At 43.4% G+C, this 22112-nt stretch overlaps 1 protein-coding gene across 4 annotated transcripts in view; it reads left to right on the top strand.

Annotated features, from left to right (window-relative positions):
- The window catches only part of Rad18 (RAD18 E3 ubiquitin protein ligase), a 126077-nt gene that overhangs the window by 74100 nt on the left and 29865 nt on the right, over positions 1 to 22112 (top strand). For 3 of the 4 annotated variants that reach the window (XM_013146332.3, XM_063225189.1, XM_063225188.1), the window contains one exon: positions 3911 to 4067. The exons of the other annotated variant lie outside the window; for it this stretch is intronic. In XM_013146332.3, the coding sequence (XP_013001786.1) occupies positions 3911 to 4067 (157 nt within the window). The remainder of the gene's footprint in view (positions 1 to 3910; positions 4068 to 22112) is intronic. 4 annotated transcript variants of the gene reach the window in all.

The raw sequence follows: 22112 nt of genomic DNA, 5'->3' as shown, positions 1-22112 counted from the left end.
CAGTACCCACCATGTTGTAGCACATATTAAAATTTCACGGTTTGATTGATTGATTGATTGACTGGTTGATTGATTGCTGTCCTGAACAGAGCCAGGGCCTCTTACATGCTAAGCAAGCTAAGTGCTACCAAAGTGCTTCCCCAGCCCTCCTGGTCCTTGTTAATGGCTGAATAATGTTCTATAGTGTGCGTACACTGCATTGTGTTTACCCGCTTACCTGTCGTGGGTTACTTCAGTCTTTGGTTATTGTGAATTATATTGCAGTGAGCAGAGGTTCTCCACTGTCCAGTCCCTGCCTTTAGTTCCTTTGGGGTGGAAGTGCTGGCTTATGTGTGTGGTGGCTCCACCCAGCTGTTTACTCAGCACATGACTCTGCATTCCCATCAGCAAGGCATCAGTGTTCTGTCCTTTTCATATCCTCATCCTGTTTTAAAATTGTTGTCGTTGTTGATGTCATCCCAGTTGGTGTGAAATGGTGTGCTACCATGGTTTTGTTTCATGTGCTTTTTAGCCATTTGTTTTTCTTTTTTGAAGTATATTCAGGTCCTTTAGTTGTTATTTTATTGGGTGTTTTCTGATCATTATTAAGTTTAGAAGTTCTGAATATTAATCTCATATATGTGGTTTGCAAGTACTTATAAGCATTATCTATGCTGTCTTTCTGCTTTCTTGATAGTGTCATTTCCATGTCAAATGTGCTTTCACAAAAATGCTTAGTTTTGTTGAACACCTGTAGTTTTCGCGTTGTACGCTCAAAATCATTGCCAAATTTAATGTTAAATGTTATACTTTTTTTGGTAAAGTTTTTTTCTAAGAATTTTATAGTTCTAGCCCTTACCTTTAGGTCTTGATCCATTTTGAGTTAATCTTTATATCTGGTACATGTGAGGATTCAACTTGATCCTATTTTTAATGAAATAATACAAAAATTCTAACAAAATAAGGTAGTACTAATAGTTAATACATTGTATATCATTCTCTTCAAAATACTTACTCAGAGTGCAGCTAACCTGATTCTTTTGCAAGTGAATACCTGGTTTTCTCACAACCATTTACCAAACTCTTTCCCCATTGAATATTCTTGGTGTTGCCAAAAATCAGCCCACCTTGTAAAAGTTTATTTGTTTCTAAACTCCAGTGGTCTGTGTGCCTGTACTATACCGTTGTAATTACTGTAGCTTGGTACTAAATTTCAGAGCGAAAATTTGAGTTCTTCAACTTTACTTCTTTTCAATATTGCTTTGGCTGCTTGGGGCCTCTTGTGATTTTCATAGGGTAGACTGTATTTTTTCTACTGGATTGTGTCAGATCTGTAGGTTGTTTTGGGCAGCGCGCGCGTGTGTGTGCGTGTGCGTGTGCGTGTGCGTGTGCGTGTGTGTGTGTGTGTGTTTCGCTGTGTAGTCCAGGCAGGCCTCAGACTTAATCCTCCTGCATCAGCCTCACAAGTGCTACAATCAAAGACATGTACCGCATCCCCGGTGTGAGTAGACACCTTACAGTATTAACTGTTTCAATTCATGAATGTGGGGTGTCTTTCCATTTGATTGTCTTCAATAGCTTTCAGTAGACAGGTCTGTCTCCTTTGCTAGATGTATTCCTAAACATGTTTCTGTTTCAGGTCCATTCCTTATTGTTCTTGAATCCCTGCTACCTTTACTTGGACACTGCCTGCCTCAGGTTTTCTCAGTTTTTAAATCACTTTAGTTTGTTCGTGCAGTTGTTTAAAGGATAGTCTGAGAAGTAGTCTGCCTGTTAAGAAACTCCGGCTTGCTGTTTCCTAGCAGAGCCCTGCTCGCCGATTAGCAGAGCTCTCTTGAATGTCGCTTACTCTCAGCAGTACAGTACGGTCTGTGTGCACGTACGTGTTGGTCCCCTGGGCTTGAAGGCGAAGGCTGCTGTGAAATTGCGACGCGTGCATGGCGGGTAGGAGAGAGGAAGGCAGACGTGAGCTCACTGAAAGATGGATTTTGTGTACTCTTGTACAGCCAGCTCCACTTGTTCTGTGGGATGGCACTGAAGTGTCTCTGTAAGTGAGCAAGGAGCACATTTGGTGGGAAGGCCTGTCCCTGTCTGTGGCGTGTGTCTCTGGGGAGGCCTGACGTTTCAGCCTCACACTTGATGCTCTCCTTGGGAGCCTGCATCCTCAGGCCGAGGGCAGACAAGAAGGATACTGGCTTTCAATACCCACAGATTACTAGATCATATATTTGTCACCAACAATAACTTGTCTTCTAGAAGCTAATGCAAAAGAAAAGAATACAGACAATATGCACATACAAAAAATGGTTACTTTAAGTCCTGTTCCCTGTTGTTTTGTTGTGATCTTCAGGATTGAAACCTTGGCCTTCACCCTGAGCTACACTGCCTGTACCCATTCTGAAGCAAGGTCTACCAAGTTTCTGGCCCTGGCTTAAGCTTGTGATCCTCGTGCTTTAGCCTCCCAGCGTGCTGGATTCCCTGGTTTCTCAGCTGGAAAGCTCTTCCTGGCCAGTGTAGTGATGTAATTGCCTTGGGCACATAGAGCGTCTGTGCGGATTGGTACCCTACAGTGGGGACCCTGGTAATGTGATCACAGGAGAAGACCCTAGAGATTCTTGGTGGTCATCTTGTTAGCTCTCTTATCTTTTCCCTGGAGCCTTGGAAGGGGCTGGCAGAGCTTTGTTTTGGTGATGATGGCTTATTAATAGGTGGCATCAGAGTTTGTACTCCTGTGATATATGCCTTTTTCCCAGTGTAACAAAAACTTACAATTATTTCAAGAAAATTGAAGTATATGAGCTTGGAAAACGTTGTTTTTTGAACAGTTTGATGTTTTTTTTTTCCCCATAAATTTTTTGTGCCACAAACTCTTGGGTTTGTTATGCCTTGTGTCCGGGTGTCCCCCAAGAACCCCATGTGATTATATGTGGAGGTTTTTTGGAGGTGGCTGGACCTTATGTGTGTGGTGCTGGATCAAGGCTGTGACGCCAGGACTGATTCAGGTGCGGTGCTAGGGTCAGGCCTGGCTGCGGGGAAGGCGTAAGGAGGGCATGCTGTCACTTGCTGCTTCATGCTGGCCGCCTGCTGCCTGCCACGGGCTCTGCCTGCTCTGCCATGTGCCTCCCCGCCACGGAGCCCGCTGAAACCTCTGCGCACCGTGAGCTCAATAACCCTTTGCTCCACTAACTCTGGGAGTCATGTATTTTGTCTCAGCAAAAGGAAAAGCAGCAAAGGTGAAGTTCTGCACAGTCTCCTGTATTAGAAGTCATTTATCTCTAAACACCTCTGTGCAGGGTGCGTGAAAGCTCTGGCTTGTGTGTGTGGAAACACATTAAATTTAGTGTGTGCTTGCTTGTGAAATAATTACTCGGTTCCTCAATTTTCAAGTTTTTAATCTTCTGCCATACTAGGGATTGAGCCCAGTGCGTGCTGTACCACTGAGATTGCCAAGCCCTTTTCTTTATTTGTCCGGAGACAGAGTCATGCTAATTGTCCTGGAGGGACTTGGACTTGTGACTTTTGTGCTTTCAGCCTCCCTAAGGAAATTTATTCTTTTTTCATTATATTTGTCAGTATTTTCTGATCTATGAAATACAAAAGCATTCCTTAGTAATCTGTAGAGTCTTTTATAGCCTTGTTCTAGAATTGTAAGGGTTATCATTTCTGGTTTTAAAGGGAATTTTATCTTGAAATTAATCAGTTGTGGAATAACTCAAAGTGGACCATGTTATTAAGTAATACTCTTGTGCTGATTCTTGTTCTCTGTCACTGAGTTTTGGAATCAGTGGTTTACAAATTTCTATTTTGCTAAGTACAAATAACAACGTTAAGTGTCATAGACATAATGGGTATATAGAGATTGTAGATTTTAATAGTAATCATTAATATTTCTTTTTTATCTTTTTAAATGTTTCTTGTTTATTACCGAAAGATGATACAGTGAAGTTCTCAGGTGTGGCACCCACTGCAGACCACTTTCACCCGTCACAACTGGGCTCCGCATTGAAGCTGGAGCCCGAGAGAGCAGATGATTCTTCTAGTTGTACTGATATTCAGGAAGTCTCGTCAGAGTCAGATTCATGCAATAGGTAAGAGACACGTGGTAACTGACTACTTCAAATTTCTGTTTCCTGTGTATGCATAGATAGAAACAATTCCACGGTGACTTTGAAGCGTGAGGTCTGTCAGTTTTCTTCAATTTCTGCCTATTTACTGCTGTGTTATTTTTACAGTGACAGCAAACCAGGATATGTGGGACAGGTAGTGCGGTGGCCAGAGCGTGACTTTGGTTTTTACTCTGTAGCCTTTATAGAGGACTTCAGAATTGGAAAAGAACCAGGATAAGCAGTGACAGTTCTGTAAGTGAATGAGGTAATTAGAAAGTTGAGTGCATAGAAAGTAAAATAGGATATTTGTGTGAGGGGTGTGGGGGTGCTGGAGTTTGAAAACGGGATTCTACCACTGAGCTACACCCACAGCTGTTTTTTAAATTGTGAGACAGAGTCATTAAATTGTTGAGGCTGACCTTGAACTTGTGATCATCCTGTCTTAGCTTCCTCAGTAGCTGGGATTACTGTCTACAACATCACCACACTCAGCTAGAAAAGTAAAATAAAGAAAAATTTAATTGGGCGAATGGATTAGAGGAATCTTTGAAAATTATAGATTTAGTGGTGAGGCATTTTGAAAGATATTGTTAAAAGATAGTGTACTATAGAAGGGTAACATTGGATTAACTCATTAATATACAGTACGTGTACCTGTTTTATTTATATTTCACATCACAGGTTGAGCAACCTAAATTCAAAATCTGAAATGCTCCAAAATCGAAACTTTTTGAACATCATAGTACATTCCTGAGCATTTCAGATTTCTGATTTTTAGGTTAAGGATGTTTAACCTGTGAAGGGTATGCAGATAATTCCAAAATCTGGAGAACTGTGAATTTTTGTCCCAAGATACTCAGTCAAGATATTCAGCCACTGAGTCAAAAATAACCCTTTTCTGTCGTGCTGAACAGCTGCCGTGTTTGTTTCCGTGCTGTGATTGACCAGCCCCAGCCATTTAGCTTTGAGGCAGATCTCTGTACTTCATGTTTCTCTGCTTCGCTGAATTTCTTCCGTATTTTTACCATTATTTTGACCCCGGTAGGTGTGGTTATTACCTTCTGAATAGTATACCAAGTTACAATGCAGTCAGTAGCATATGATTATTAATAGATTTTGGAAATTACTTTTTGATATTCATTTAAAAACACTATTCTAGAATGATAACTATTTGTGTAAGTCACCCAATTAAGAAATTTGTTTACTTGAAGACTTTTGCTTTCCTAGGATTCCTGGGGCATAGCTTTGACTTGTTCACTTTGCTTCATTCCAAAGGTTTTTAATGTCAAAAGCATTGTGTTTCTAGTTAACTGAGGGACAACCCCCATTGTTATACACTAGATTTGGCCATTCCCGTCAGGGCAGTGGGTAGGATTTGCTTTTAAACACAAATCTTCATGATACAAGATACAAATTGAGAAAAATCGGAGGCAGAAAGAGTGAGAAACAGTTTCTAACCATAGTTACTAGATGATGAATGTTTTGGACTCCAGAGTGAACCGGGTCATGTTTGTGAGCTTGGCCTGGGTATGGCATTAGCTGAACCCAGAAATATACGGAGTGAATGTACAGAAGTGTGGGAAACAGGAGTAGTGGTTGCTGCATTATGTCAACCTGAGAAGTTTAGAAGTTTAATTAAGTGACTCAGCAAGGGGCCAGGGTCCTCACTTTGTAAACATCCTCATGCTGTGTAAGGAGAGGGCCCAGAGATGGTGTGTGCTGCGTCCACCTGAGGGCAGACAGCCTGCTGCAGTGTGAGGGAGGAAAAGAGGCTTCTTCCCCACCTTGTGCTGTTGTTGCTGTTGCTGTCTGGTGCCGGCCACCCTGCTTTGAAGCCGGCTGATATGGACTGAAACCTCCACAAACTGTGAGCTAAATGAACTTTTCCCACTTTAATTTGAGTATCAGGTATTTTGTCTCAGTAGCAAGAGGAAAAGTAACCAAGACACAGGGTGAGTTTAGAGTTTTGGTCTCAGAAAGACTTAGTGGTGTCACTGAACTGTAAAAGGGTAATTGAAAAGGAGAAGGCCAGATGGTTATAATGGTTGCACACCTGTAATCCCAGTATTCTGGGAGGCTGAGGCAAGAGGATCATAAGTCTGAGACCAGCCTGTGCAATTTAGTAATTTAGCAAGATCCTTTCTCCAAAAAACACTCAGGTCAGAGGTGCAGCCCTAGGGATAAAGCTCAGTGCAGAGGCCCTGGGTTCAATCCACACTACTCCAGACAACAACAAGCAAAATAAAACCACATACCATTGCTTTTAGGTATATAGTGCTGTGGCTCAGGAACTAGGAGGACAAACGGCATGTAGTACCAGCATAGGAAAGGTCAAGGAAATACGGCCAAGGGAAATGTGGACCGAGCCTTCTTGGGTCAGAACAGGGTGCGTCAGATAATCGACTTAGGGAAAATACAAGTTTCTTCCAGCTCGCTGTTCACCTTGCGGTCAGCAGGTGCAGAAGGGAAGGGGCCTGGCTCATACTCCTTCAGGGCGTGCTCCAGGCACCTCAGTGCCTTCTGTGAGGAGCCAGCTCCTGACTGTTCTGCCACCTTACAACAGTGCCACCCTGGGGAGCAGGCCTTTAATACGGGCGCCTGTGGCTGACAGGCTTAGCCCAGAGGCTGCTGATTCTAATTCTCCACTGTCACACAAGTGTAGAAAGGTGGGAAGTCCTTAGCATCAGCAGCGTGCTGTTGCTACCGCCTGCCGCTTTGTTAGGGAATTGATCTTTACCATTATTTACCTGACTCCTGACCATGGTCCTGAGTAATATAGACGGCTTCTCTGCCCTCCTTTGTGCTTTCCTCTTGGTAAGGGTCACCTATCAGTATCCTTATGAGAGATTTTTGGGTTTTTTTTTTGTTTTGTTTTGTTTTGTTTTGGGTACCAGGGATTGAACTCATGACCTCCCCTTTGCCAAGCAGGCACTTATGCTGCTGAGCCAAGTCCCTGGCCCCTTATGAGAGAGTTTCAGATGACAATTTCATTAACAACTCAAAATGAGCATAATGGTGTTAGGTTCTCTATGACAGGGTCAGACATTGGGTTCACTTATTCAGTAAGTACATATTATGTGTCAAGCAGTATTTCAGATCAGTTTAGTAGTGATGACCATTAATTTTGTTAAAATTCAGGCCTACATGCTGTTTCACTATATAGTTGATCATTCTGTGTGTATGTGTGCATATTATGTGTCCACACCTCCATGACCCAGTGAAAGTAGCTACCAAGTGCAAATTTTGAATAGCTGTGTCAAGATACGATTTGTACAACACACAATTTACCTCTTAAGTGCACAATTCAGTGATTGTCAGCCTATTTGCAGAATTGCCCAGCTGTCACAACAGTTTTAGAACATGTTGTATCACCCAGAGAGAAGCCCCGGGTCCCTCAGGAGTCTCCTCCTCCTACTCTCCCCTAGACCTGAGGCAGCCGCGCTCTGCTTTCTGTCCCTATAGACTTGTCCAGTCTTGACGTGTCCTGTACGGCACAGACGTTTTCAGACTTAGTGCTGTATTTCTTTGTATTGTCAAAGATTCCATTGTATGGATGTATGTTTTTACTTATTCATTCGTTAGTTTATGGACATATGGGCTTCTATTTGAAGTTTTAACAAGGAAAAACTCATGAAGTTTCTTTATGTACTTTGGAAGCTTAGCTTCAGCGACGGTATTCAGGAATTGATTAGACGTCTTGTGAGCAAGTGGATTGTGTCTCCTTGATCACTCATCTCTCAAGGATGAATAGGAGGGGTTGCATATATTGCAAATATTGAACATAATGATATTTAAATTTTTAATCTTATTCAGATTCTTTTTTGTATCCCTTTTCACTTGCTCTGTAGTTTTGTCGGTGTAGGAGCTTCAGGTTTAAAAGATCGCCTCCCTTGGATAAGGCTGAGGAACTCAGGCTCAAGGGGAGGTGAGCCCCAGATGCTAGTGTCGGGTCAGTGCCAGAATGGGCCCTTGGCTACTGCGGGGTAGCAGGAGAGGAGTCGGCCTTGTGTGGGGTGGCTGTGGGCAGATTCTTCGGGAGAATTTTAGATTTAGGTTTTGAAACCTGTGCCTGCCTGTCTTTGGAAAGATGAAGATACCATCTCTCAGGTCTGTTGGGAAGATGAAAATGAGTTATCTGATGTGAAGGCCTGAGAATCACATGACTACTGTACCTTCATAAACACAAATCTATTCGATTTTCCCTCATAATACTGGAAAGGGTAGCATTTTGTGGCTGGATGTTTCAGAAATGCCTTCACAGTTCGTACTGTGTTAATTTTAAGATCTATATTTTCTGCTTCTGTCTTATTATGCAGAGTCGTGCTGTGTCCCTGGCAGCGTGGCTGCTGGTGGGGTGTGCGTGCCAGAAAGTGTCCAAGTCAGCTTTTCATGCTGTCATCCCTTCAGTTGGGCTGTGGGTATCGTTGACAGTGTTTTAGTTGTTATCTAATTTATCTTCAACAAAATAATGAAACTAAAAAGTTAATGTGTAGAAGGAAAAGCACAGAAACCTCACACGAGGGTGTAAATTTGATGTTAGTAATAGATAGTCAACCCTGGATGAATGACTGCAGTTCTTGAAAAGCAATCAAGTATTTTACAGGATCTAGAAAACAGTTTTGCAACGTGCAAATGATTGCTGATTTGTTACCTGACTCACTAAAGGCAGGAGAAGCAGCTACCTACCTTGAAACAGGTAGATGGTAGAAATTTCAAAGTAATAGCAGTGACCAGGAGTGATTCCCGATGGTAAGGTTCTGCATGTCAATTTGTCCAACACTTCTTGCTGTATTTGAGCAGAGACTACTTGTCTTCCAGCCTCACACAGTGTGGCAGAGGGAGACCTATGAGTTCAGTTCACAGAGCAGGTGTCTGTCAGTGCTTACATGACGTTCCCAGGGACAGGAGAGGTTGAGAGGCCCAGAGTGCAGCACCTCCGCTGCTGGGGAGTTTGTGCAGGAACACCCAGATATCACAGGTGCTGACCCCAACCATGAAGAGCTGTGTAATGACACTTAGGAATGCTTTGACCAGTTTATTTCAATTATAGTTTTATTTATGCTTAACAATGTGTTAAACAAAGTCTACATAAGTTTAAAAGATCTCTCTGTATATAAATTAAAAATTCTATGTAAGAAAGAAATACTATATCATTGCTAAATTGACCTCAGTATTTGTCTTTTATTAGAATATAAAATGCTTATTTTTTGTCTAACTCTTCTTTTCCAAAATATCTAGACATCAGCAGAAAGAGAAATGAGACACTCGTGATTTTAGTGAGCGCTTTTCTAACCCTAAAATTGTTGTTTCAGTCAAATGTAATAGTTGATAAATTGTCTGTGTGTCCTTTTACCATTTGTCTATGCAGTTCTTAAAAACCTTCCAGAATTATATTTGTTTGTTATATATTGAAGTGTTTGTCTTTATTCTTTTCAATTTTTGCAAATAATTTTCATGTTTTTCTTATTATAATAGCTTTGTTGTTTTCATTTTAAAGCCCTAAATTTTCAAAACTGCTTTCTTTTAATGTTACACATTGCATGTGTTTATTGTGAAAAATAGAAAGTTTGGATTAAAAGCATGAAATTCCTTAATTTTCATAATTCCTTAATAAAATTACACAATTTTATCAGCCAGAAGTAACTTAGGTTACCATTTTCTTAAATATATCCTTCCAAAGATAGATTTATAAATAAGTAGATGAACATTTTAAAAATAGGATCATACTTTTTTTTCTTTCATTTTTAGTAGTTTTTGTAAGGAAAAAAGTTACAGTGTTGGAGGTCTAGTGTGAATAGGAACATGTCATGAGTTTTGAATTCATGCAGTCTTGGTGTTACACAGTAGAGATCGTATATATTTACATAAATAAATTGGTTTTCTTCATGCTAGAGCTGTACTCAACGTTACATAACTGGCTGACAACCAAAAATAACCTTATTTTAAGATGCAATAGTTATAGCTGATCCAAATAATTACTATGATAAGACAGTTTTATTGGTAACCTAATTCTGACCTCTTACATACTTCTTTTAGAATTTGAATTATTACTACTATGTTCATCTTCTCTTGCAAACCTGAAAATATTATAAACAAATTAATAAGAATTTAAGGTTTTTCTATAGCTTCTTGTTAGATGATTTCTGGAAGTTGAAGAGACTTGTCCAAATCTCTGTAAATTAGCCTATTGTTCTTATTAGTGAAGAAGAGAGTGCTTTTGTTCACCAAGTTTTGGCAAGCACAGGACACTGCATTTGTATTGAGAACTGAATTAGAAAAAAGATGCTATTGATTATAACCCCAGAGAGAAAGTCTTATTTTCATGCGGGAATAAATTGTTGTCATGCTCTTTCTTGGAAGAATCTTTAGGTCATTATTTTGAAAAGCAAATTGTACATTTTAGGTGTAGGCAAAAGATTCTGAGAAGAGGCGGTCTCTGCAGGTAGGACAGCACATGCCTGTAATGCCAGCACTTGAGAGGCCAAGGCAAGAGGGTTGCTGCACATTTGAGGCCAATTTGAGCTAAATAGTGAGCAGGAGCCTGTCTCAAAACAAAACAAAATGAAACAAAACAAAGTGAGAAAGACTGTGTCTTTTAACATAACTGCAGACATAATTTTTGTAGTAATATCAGTTTCCTCAGTTTGGGAATTGTGTAATTAATCGTGTCTGTGGGTGGCTTTGTTCTTAAGAAAAGGACATTGCTGTGTTAAAAGTGAGTGACAACTGTAGCTTAAAGAAATCATCATTTAATATTCACACAGAGAAAAGAGGTGAATGAGGCAGAATGTTAGCGACTGGAAGACGTGGCGTCCGGTGTAAGAGTCAGTTTGCATAGATTTGGAATTATTATATCTAGAAAATTTTTTGTTTTTTTTTTATTTAAAAGGAAAAAGAGAAAAAAAGCAGAACAAAACAAAATAGTGTAAGGGTACAAGTAATTCAGAACTACAAAAAAATAAAAACAGTAAGCTCTCACCAGTTAATAGATTACACGCTATCATCTTAGAGACGGTGTTTCAGGTCACAGGATCAAAGCATACAAAGTGAACATTCAAACAGTGAGACTGCAAATAGTTGTGTTCAGTAATCCAATCCAAAATATTAATATGGTCATCTATTTAACTGTGTACTCTGTTTTTACATCATGTGCTATGTCTAGCCCTGGTTTTGACTGACAGCTTTGTTTTATCGTGCTTGATTTTATTCTCTTACAAAAAAAAAAAGTAATAAGATCTAAGGGAGCAATAAAACCCAAAATGTGTAAATTTTGTTGTAATAAAGAGAGGGGAAAAAAAAGTGCCCTAAAGGATACAACAGCAAGGGTGTTTAGGTGTGTTAAATAGAAAATTTTTTATAAGGAAAGACTTAATATTTAGGATTTGTTGGCCAAAAAAAAGCAATAGCCAGGATCTCCTGGCCTGGTGAAGCTGGGTTTGTTTTATTTTAGTCGGGTTGTTCCGAAACCAGTCAGTGTGGCTGTCTCTGCTTTCAAGCTCTGGGAGACGTGGGTGACTGGTGTCAGTGCTCGGAGGCGCTCACCTAGGGAAGCCCTCCTCGGTCAGCTAAGGGACACGGGAGAGCACATCTTAGTTCCAGCAGGTCCTGGTGCAAACAGTGGCTCTGAGCTGCTGAACGAGGAGCTGTGTCTCTGTGTCCCAGGCAGGCCCAGACAGGACCCCAGACACTGACAAAGAGGCTCATAAACTGTTGCTATTTCTATATTTTTCTATATTTTTTCTTCATTTTTCAGACATTTCTCAAAGAGCTGTCTAGAAATCAGAAGAGCTAGAGAGAAAAACACATTTGTGACAAAATGTTGATTGCTTTTTTTGGGACATTCCAACCTTTCTAAAGTTGTAAGTTCCAACCTTTCCTCAGCTGTAAGTTGGAAAATGGTAGGGTAATCTTAAGGAAACACATCTGCCTTGGGGATAGTCGTCTGAGGAATCTAAGAGGTTGGCACCACTACCCTGTGGGCGAGAGCAAGATGAGCCAAGCGCTAGGGGGCCTTGGGAGCGGTGCCCCCGTAGCCTCTGTGGCCGAAGCACGGTTGGCTGGGGACTGAGACTGAAGATGGGTAAGGTCAGTGGGGTTCACGGGGAGGGCCGGTAACCCAGTAGGCCGGGGTTGGCGAGTGCAGCACGTTGAGGGTTTTGAGAGGAAGGCTTTCGAGGGTCCAGGATTGTGTCCTTTGATGCTTTCTCCTGAAAGCTGATGTGTCTTTCAGGAGTATTTGGACTCGGCCATGAAGTTATCTGCTTCCGTTCTCCTAGGCCAGGGTCCTCTGGGATAGTTAAGTTATGTTGACAGGATCGCGGATGGCAGACTCTTGTTACTGTAGGCAGTAAACTTCATGGGTTTCTAGGCATGTGACCTGCATGCTAAGGATGTTCTGTACAGTATCTTTTGTCACTTAGAGATTGGGAATGAAAGGTCCAAGGAGTCAGGTCAGTAGCTTAGGGTTGGACAAGTAGCGTGTGGCAAGACTAAGATTTGCACCCAGCTCACGGGCCTCAGAGCCCCTGTTCCCCCTGTTGGCAGGGTCCTGTGGATGTGCAGTGCCGCTTGGTCTCGAAGAGGAGTATGTAGTCATTGAAAAGGCAGATCCCGAGACAAGGCAAATGAACTTTAATCTTCCTGCGGAAATGGGTTAGTGTGAAACGCTGCTCTGAGCTGTCCCACCCTGGGCCAGTTGGTGGTCTGTCAACCATTCTTTGGGCTTCGTTCCCTGCGGCTTGCAGCCCTCAGCGTGGACAGAGCAGCCTTCAGCAGTGAGAGACCCCTCAGTCAAGGCCCTGAGAGGCGGAGGTCAAGGCTGGCACACCAGGAATGGTGCAGGATCTGCCCAGGCAGCAGCTGCAGCAGGAGGCAGAAAGATGGCTTTGCGAATGCAGTGGGGCTCTGCAGGCCTGAGCTTGTGTCTCTAGACCTTAAGAATGGAGGAGCACGTGTGGGCTGTCCAGGCACTTGGCAGCCTTGTGCACCTCTCTGCCCGGCACACTTGCACTGCGCCCCCAAAGGAAAGAGCTGAAAATGTCTGGGGCTTTTAGAAGTGATAGAATAGACAACCTCAGGGGCCAAAGGACAGGTTCTATAAAAAGCTCTGAGCACACAGGTCACAGGCTGAAAGGAAAAATTGTTTGTTGATGAGAAAAGACTTAACTTTTTATCCTGTGTGATAGTAAACCAAAGTGCAGATTGATCTGTCACCAAACTACTAAGTAAAAAGCTCTTGGCTCTAGGTCGAAAATCACAAGCACAGAATTAGGGGCTGTTTGGCTGCCTTGCAGTGTTTCCTTATTATCCCGGTTTGTGCCTTGAAGTGTGCTTTCACGGACGTGTAGCTCTCACGTACTTTTCTCTTGTGTGTTTGCTGTTCTTCTCCTCAACTTACTCTTCCAGATTTTCCCTCTATTTGTGTCCACCTGTAGTTTAACATTCTGCTTTCTGCTATGTCATCTGTGTGTCCCTGCTGTAAAATAGATGCGTGTCCAGGTCTCACTGTTGAACTGGCAGGTTAGAAACAAGCAAAATGGGAGCTGCTGTGTGGTGATGGATTGCAACCAGAGGCATTATTGGACACTCATGTTTAGCTGTCTATATATATATTATCTGTCGGTGTCGCTCCCGGCCGGCAGGAAAGACACACGACAAAGTCTGGCGGTGTGCAACCTTGTCTTTATTTGTCTCCGCGTGGGCCCCGCGAGGCCTCCGCTCTGCCACCAGCCCTTTCTCGCCGGTGGACTTTCTCTATCTCTCTCTGTGCTTCTTCTCTCGTGGCGGGAGAGGCATTTACTTTTATAGGGTAACAGTAGCCAATCAGTTCAAAGCGCGCGATGCGGGCTGATTGGCTAACATCAGTTGTTGCTAGGCAGACTATCTTACAGAGCGGGTTGTTTAAGTCGCCAGGGCAATCGGGGCAGGAAGCAGGCGCCAACTTGGCTCACTCGATGGGAGGGGTAATTTAGCTCAGGCTTTGCTCCTTCCTTACAGGCCTCACGTCCGCCAAGTAAGGCGACCGGTGTCGGCCGCGGCTCCCAACAATTATCTATGGATATGTGTATATATATATATTTGGTTTTATAAGTAAGGTGGTTTTCACACGTGCGTCCTTGCTCTGTGAGCTGTGAGGGCCAAGAAGCAAGAGTACGGCAGTGGCCAGCAGTCTGCACGGTGTCTTAGTTTCTGATACCATTCCTCAGCAAAAAGAGCTGATGCTTCTTGGAGAAACAGCTGATTCTAGGACTGGTACTGCAACATACAAGATGAGCCCAGGAGGCCAGGGAATGGGGTGAGGGGGTAACGAGAGGAGTAAAGGAAAAGAGAAAACATGAATACTACAGTTGATCAATGTCAGAGAGACAAAAGAACCAATGAAAGGGTTCCCAGTGGCCAAAGCTAGGACAGTGTAGCCAACAACATTAGATAATTAGTATCAGATCAGCCTGAAGTATAAAACAAATATGAATGAGTTCATTTCCTACTGTTAAAAAAATAATAGGAGAGAATAGACAAAACTCCTGTCAGAGCAATTTCGAGGTGTTTCCATGGGTTCTCTCCACCAAGGACGTGTCGTGTAACCTGCTTCCCACTTCAAGTGTGGGCTGCTACATCCTGAAGGAGGAGAAACCCAGCACCTCCTGCCTCAGCCATGTTTACCACGTCTGTGTTTTTACGAGTCAGGTTTGTGTTGGCACTGTTTGGATTTTAAAATATTGTTATTATGACAGTGATGAAATAATCTCATGAGCATCTTTATAATAGCTTTTGTTGCTGATTTTCTAATTTTGTAGTGAATCTTCTTTATTCTAAGTCAGTCCTAGGTAGCAAATGTGTTTCCCAAGATCATGAACTGGCACAACATAACAGTCCTCTATAAAAGTACTTTAAGCCCTAGAGGAAGACAGTTTTAAAGCTTCATGCTTGATTATTGCTTGAGTATCTGCAGTATTTATAGAAACTGGCAGCTAAGCCCAGATTCCACACTTAACAGCAGGTGCCTTTCTGTGTCATAGCATGCAGTGTCTGGTCACCACTCAGGCTTTGGCATAGGGAGCATTTCGGGTGGCGTGAGGTGGTAACACTCACAGAGCAGTCAGCAGGGGAGGAGACTCAGGCATTAGTAGCATCACTGGCATCCTGTTGTGAGATCTGCCAGTGGCTAGCTGGAGCTGGATCTTTTGTTGTAAGATAAGATCTGGCCAGTTTTCCTTTTGGTAAACAGGTAGTTCATTCATTCATAGATGCATTTGACACACATTTTCCAAGTTCTTCGTGGTCATGCTCTGTAGTACTTGATAGGGGTACAACTTACTGGCCACCCTTCAGTGTCTCTCACACCTCTGTCTGTGCCTTTGTAGATGCTAGTCCTGCCTGGGCCACCCTCACCTTCGTCCTTGAAGGCCCAGGTCAGCTGTCTGCCCTGCTGTCCTCAAGCTCTCCTGGCCTTTCAGTTGCTTGAGATATTCTCTTCCTTCTGTAGGGCCTTATGCTCATAATACAGCCCAATTTTAGGATTTAGCCCATCCTAAAACAGTCACTTACTTAAAACAATGTCTCTTCACAACCTCTTCTTGACAGGGAGTCCTTTATCAGTTTGTGGACACTGAGCTGAGCACAGTTTTTGGTTCTAAATGCCTGTAAAGATTTGTTAAGCTACAGACATCCTGCCCATAAGTTGCTCACAATCTCACAAAGGAAGAAAGAAGAGAGACTCGTACAATTACAACAAGTGTTTTGGGGGAGACTGCTGGGAGGCTGCTAGTCCTGCTAGAGGAGAGCTGAGGCGGGGAGTCCGGCTGCGAGGAGACGGTGCTCCCAGAGAGGACTGGCTAGCAAGCAGAGCGGGAGGTTTCAGCAGGCCGAGGGAGGCGCAGGCTGCGGGCGCTGCTGGCGGGTAGTGCACACACAGTGGGGAGCGTGGCCGCTGCATTCAGACCCCGGACGGGATCCCCAGCCCACACCTGGCAGTTGGGGAAGGGGGACTTCAGAAGTATATTCCTCTTTAATTTGTCACACATTTTATAAGCTTTATAGGAATCCGTGTCCGATGTGCTCTTTCTATATTTAGGTTGATTCATCAAGCTCATATAGAATTTTGACTAGTTCAGAATTTGTAAAAGAAGAAAAAGGAGCAACCACACATACTCTTTTCAGAATGTTTGGAGAGAAGACTAAGTGTGAGACTTTGATGGAACTACCAATTCTAAATGGTAGAGATACAATCAATAATTATTTTAGGTCAGTACTGCCAGTCTTCCAAATGTGAGTGGCTAGTTAGATATTTCTCTAGCTTAATTTGGAAAAAAAAAATCAGAATCTTTTTGGCCTTGTCATGATGAATAAAATAGTAGGATAAAAATGATGTGTCATTTATAATACCATATTCTTGGAATTTTGTATTAGTCAGTTGATCAAGATACCCCCTACCGTGTGTGTGTGTGTGTGTGTGTGTGTGTGAGAGAGAGAGAGAGAGAGAGAGAGAGAGAGAGAGGGAGGCAAGGTCTTGCTGGTTGCCTAGGATGGGCTCGGACTTGCAGTCTTCCTGCCTCAGCCTCCCGGAGTCCCGGGCGTGTGCCACCAAATCCAGTACTTCATTTCCTACAGTCAGTCCGAAGGTGTTTACATCAGAGTCCCCCCTCTTACCTCCCACGTCATACCATGTGCCTTTGTTTGTAAATCAGAGGAACAGATGCTATCAGGTCTCATTGGAGAGCCTTAGAACCTGAGAAAAAGGCAAGTTAGGACAGAATGCAAACATCTTTTTTTTTTTAAAGAGGCACAAGAGGGTTCATTAGAGACTGTAGGATGCACTGAAGACTGGGGTGCAGATGCTCAGAGAAATGAGCTGCAGTTTGGAACTGGGCTAGTGTGTGTTGTACAGTAGAAAATTGTAGAATTAATAATCTTGGTCTGCTCTAGGCTAGTGGGTACCTACAGTACCTACAGTGAATTAATGGTCCCTTCTTAGGGGAAATCCAGATGTACAGATGGAAAAGGTAAAGGTATAAAGGAATGACTGAGCCCATTTGTAGATGAAGGAGAGCTGCCCAGCTTATTGTATTCTGGGAGAAGAGGAAGAAAATAATACTGATAATAATAATAAACTGGCCTTGGGTCCTGAACATGCAGCTTTCATTTTTAAAACTATGATTTTCTTGTCTCCTTCTGCCTAACGTTTATTTCTCCTGCCCCCCGCCTTGGGTCTCTTATTAAGGGGTGCAGAAGGCTGGTGTACATCTCTGGGCAGCTGCTTCGGGCTGAGGCTGGGCTTTCAGACTGCCTGGCCAGACACCAGAAGTCTCCCTGACCGATCTGAAGGGGGGGAACAAGGGAAGACGGGTTCTGCTGTGTGATGAAGGGTCCTTTTGGCAGTTGGGGAAACAGGACAAAGACATTAGTGAGTCTTAGGCCTTTAGGATTGTATTTTACAACTCATTAAACCAGGGCCAGAAATTAACTGTAGAATATTGAAAAATGGCTTGAAAAATTGGTAGAAGTCAGTAATGTTCGGCATAAACCTTTTTTATACTAACTTCTGTTTATTGAAATGTTTACCTAGATGTAACAGGTGGAATTTAAGAGCGCAGAGTCTCTTTACTGTTTTATCAATAAGAAATGGACTGTTTTCCTGTTATCATTATAACAAAAAGATACTGAAAGATCTGAGAGATACTTGAAAGGTATTCAGATAGCAGGACTGTACTGAGGGGGGCTGAAGGACACAGTGGACCAACTAGTGAAGCTGTAGTTCAGAGGGCAGCTGCAGCCCAGCAGCAGGCTCTGGGTCAGTGTTGGAGCCCCTTTTATATGCAGGCTAGCTTTAAACTTTGTATTACCGTGGGCCTTTCTTAGCACGCACCCTCCCTTCTCTTATGGCGGGACTCGCTAGGAACTGTCCCTGGAGCCCTGAGAAAATTTCCCGATTCCCCCAGCTCCCTGTCTTTCCCTGATAATTAAATGATACAAGCTTTCTCACAGCGGCAAGAGCCTACGTGGAAGAGAAAAGACAAGAAGTGGACAGGGGCTTTGCTAAGCAGAGAGGAAGGAAGGCAGAGTAAGCCCCGGCATCCTTTTCTAAGTCCATAGACTTCACCGAGTCCTGAGGGTACCGTCGGTCATCACCAGTTGGATCTACACAGCTTAGGACGCGTTCCCAGCTGCCCAAAAAGGGGGGCTATGCTTATGCTCTTTGGTTTTGAGAAGGAAGGAAGAAGGGAAAGAGGGAGGGAGGGAGGGAGAGAGAGAGAGAAGACAGAGAAAAATAAAAAGAGCAGTTTAGAGAATCTACATTTATCTAAGGTGTTGAGGTCCCACAATGTGCATGATGTAGGGAACTTTCTTTTCTCAGGTGTCACCACGAGGGCCAGTCTGCTCCACCATGTCTCAGGACCGGGTTCCCAATCCAGTCGCTTGGGAAACTTAGCTGGAGATACTGAATGGGTCCCTTTGGCACTTTCATATCCAAGCGCTCATTTTCTGGGGGTTTAGGAGCCTCAAACTACTGGAAAGGAAAAAACCGAGGCCCACAGAAGTTTGTAGACAGGGAGAGAGAAAAACGGGGAGAAAATAGATAAACTGTGCCTCCCCCAGGAAGTGCGGGAAGCGGGGATGAGACTGCCTTGGGCCAGACTTAGCAACGTGGCCGGCTCTGCGGGCTCAGCGCCCCTGTGTACCTGCAGCCCCGAGCTCGCCAAGAGATCGTGTCAGGGCTGGATCTGAGAAACCTCTGCAGTGGAGATAAAGAGACCTGACTCACCGTTTTGTAGACTAAGTTTGCAGATCTGCTGACTTGATCAGAATGCAGGAAGAGTTTATGAGGCAGAGGTCTGAAGACATACTCAGGAACAGAGCACAAGCGCTGAGAGAAGAGAGACTTCTGGAACACAAACATTTTTAACTGGATAGTAAGCAGAGAAGTTTCTTTTCATAAGTGAGGAGATGGAAGTCTGAGGATGTGTTACAGCTTATCTAAAAGGATGCAGTGAATAATAACCTGGGCTGATTCTAGGTTTTCCCCTGGCTCAGTGTGAGTTGCGTTAGAATTTTTGACTGCTCACATTTTGGACCATTACTGCTTCCTCTCCGTTAAGAAAAGAGAATGAAGAGTGTAAGGAAGTAGTGTAAGTGAGCCCGGAATGACCAGGCGCACTCCGGCTCCCCTGCAGTGTGCTGCCTCCACTGCTTGTCTGGACAGCGTAGTAACTGCAGGACTGCCTGAGGCACTCCAGGATGTCTCCATTGTGCAATACCTGGCCTGCTCAGAAGGGTGTGCAGTGTTAATCCGCGTGTCTTTGCTGTCCTTTACTGTAACACAGATACAGTCCGGACATGACTGCATATTAAATTGCTGCTTTGGCTTACTTTTATTCATTTGCCATGTAAATGGTGCACGCTGCTCTTCCAGCTCAGAGGAAGTCAGGTGTTAGAGGAGGCATAGCCGACAGCTTGTGGAGATGCAGGCAGTTTTTTTGAGATGATTCTGCAGAAGCCACATTTAGAAACCTTTGGATTTCTTTAATGTGTAGTTTTATTGTACCTCTCTTGCCCTAAGAGACACATTTGATTAGATCCATTATATTCTATTATTGGGATATGGGTAACATACAAAGTTAGAATACATATGGGTCATTAAAATTTTGGGGTAAACACAGTTTGGGAGGAGTACTTTTTATGTGCTTTTTATAAGTGAACAACAGGAGCAGAGATCACTCAGCAGACTTTTGTGGAGACAGTGAAGCATATGATTTAATACATGGGTGCAGGCAGACAGGGCAGAAGACTATGCTTAAGGAACAAAGGAATCCCTGGAGTTTCTTTTTAGGGCTTGAAACAGCAAAGGATATTAGGTGAGCACATCTTAGCCAACATCAGTAGTCAGAGTCCTTGGGCATCTGGAATAATTATTTGGATACCTTCAAATGTCTTGGTGCTTGGAGGGTTCCATGCAACACCTGACCTCTTTTTAAAGACATCCTTGTTTGCCAAGGACAGCTGCCCAGGTGCTGAGCTGGGTTTCGTCTGAGAACAGTGGCACTGCTGACAAGGCTGAGTGCTGGGAAAATCATGCTCAGATCAGGCCTGACACTTGCCGCCATTCAGTCTAATACTTCAATTCACTTGCAGGCCGAGTTCCAAGGAGGCTTTGTCTAACGCCTAACGTCAGAGTTTAGAATTCCCGGGAGCAGATAGAAGACCAGCACTCTGTGCCTGAGTGCTGATGTGGGTACTGCTGTTGGTCGCCTGCATTTGCTGACCAGGGTGTGTTCTCACGTAGTGTGAGTGTGTGGCTCTGGAGAAGGGGCCTTTCTGAGGAGGGGGCTTGGGTTCCCAGCCTCGGGCAGCCCCTCCACCTGTGGTCAGAGGTGCTTGCGGCCAAGGGAGAAATTTCATCACCGAGATGTGGCTATGTTATTTTACTTTTCCTTGTGGGGGCTGTGTGCTGCAGCATAGTATTAGGATCTGTTTATCTTGTCAGTATTTGATTTTTATTTGTATCAATCCTTTATTACACTGATAGTTGAAAAAATAAAAGCAAAATGAAGCATGAAGACTTTGTTCCTCTGCTCAGTTAGCTGGACTGTTTAAGTATCTTGTAACAGTGAATATTTTGGTAATTTAAAAAATTTAACCTTACATTAGATTCTTAAAATTGATATCTTTTTTGTCTCTTACATTTGTAATTTAAACATAAACACAGATATTGAATTCTATTTTAAACTTGAGTTTTTCCACAGAGCCAAGAGAACTTTAGTATTTGGAAATAACTCATTGTCCTTTTATTTTTCTTCTTTAAAAAAAATACATACAATAACTTTTATAAGGATTTAAAGTGACCTGGCGGAATGCGTCTCTCTTTAACGCGGTATCTGTAGCCCTTTCCCAGACACAACAGACAATGACAGCAGGACACTGGCATGCAGGATAAGGAGGTGCTGGGGGCCAGGGGTTCTGCCCTGGGCTTCACCCCAGGTCTCGCCAGAGTGAGGGGTCGTGCTTGTGCCTCGCCAGCCCTTGGGGAAGGGGAGACCACTCCAGTTAGGAAGCTGCGGGTATGTGCTCTCTGCATAGGCTGTTAGGTGATGAGGCGGACATAGGCAGTCAGGGAGACAGGAGCATGGCAGCCGGGAAGGGACGCTAAGAGGTGGAGGGAGAGGAGGGAAGTGAGGAGAAGTGGGATGTATCACAGGCACGGGCCGACTCCCCGTGCTAGGTGTCACTGTGTGCTGCGTTATTTCCACACGGCAGACCTGTAGAGAGGGAGCACAGAAGGGAAGGCAAGTCCGTGGGGCTGGGTGTCGGCACAATGCGCATGGACATGGTGCCTGGGCTGTCTAACTCGGGTCGTTCCAGAGTCATGTTCAAACACCATAAAATTTGAGAACTGAACATATTTTCCCATAAGAAATAATGGAAAAACCAAATAATTGGCTTTGAGGCCCCAGATTTACACTTAAAAATTCATTTTTTCAATACTTTATCACATTTTGCAGAGATTTTTTTTTAACTCTTCTTAGGTTTAGTGCTAGTATCACTGACTTTCTCTGGAGCCATGTTTACATTATTTTATGCAAATAAAATGCCAAAAAAAGACCCCACGTGGAGTGTTTCAAGACTAACACAAGCTCTGTATGCTGTCAGGGTGAGAGCAGCAGCCCCTGTGTCCGCGTCACAGTGACTCTCGGTCTGTACAGGAGTTTTCAAGTCGGATTTTTGGTTCTACCACTGAGCAAAGTTACCAACATGGAGTGGGGTTTTTTGTTTTGTTGTTGTTGGTTTTTTTTTTTTTAAGCTTTGCTGGTCTAGTAGTGGGAATTTCGAGCCTGGAGCCGTTTGACAATGGAGGTATCACTGTATTTAAGTGTGAAAAGGTTTCAGTACATATGTTAAATGGATGATGTTTAACTTGGGAATATCCTTTTTTAATGAGAGCTAAATCTCCTCTAGGTAGGAAACTCTGATTCTGCAGTTCAGGGTCCTGTTATGGTTTGTGTCCAGATGCCCCGCAAAGCCTCTCGCTGTCAA

This window comes from Cavia porcellus, unplaced genomic scaffold, assembly GCF_034190915.1.
Source record: "Cavia porcellus strain 051 isolate PalLab524CR breed Dunkin Hartley unplaced genomic scaffold, mCavPor4.1 scaffold_15, whole genome shotgun sequence".
Classification (NCBI taxonomy): Eukaryota; Metazoa; Chordata; class Mammalia; order Rodentia; family Caviidae; genus Cavia; species Cavia porcellus.
Note: the sequence above shows the minus strand (reverse complement) of the source record. Positions and strands in the feature narration are given on the sequence as shown.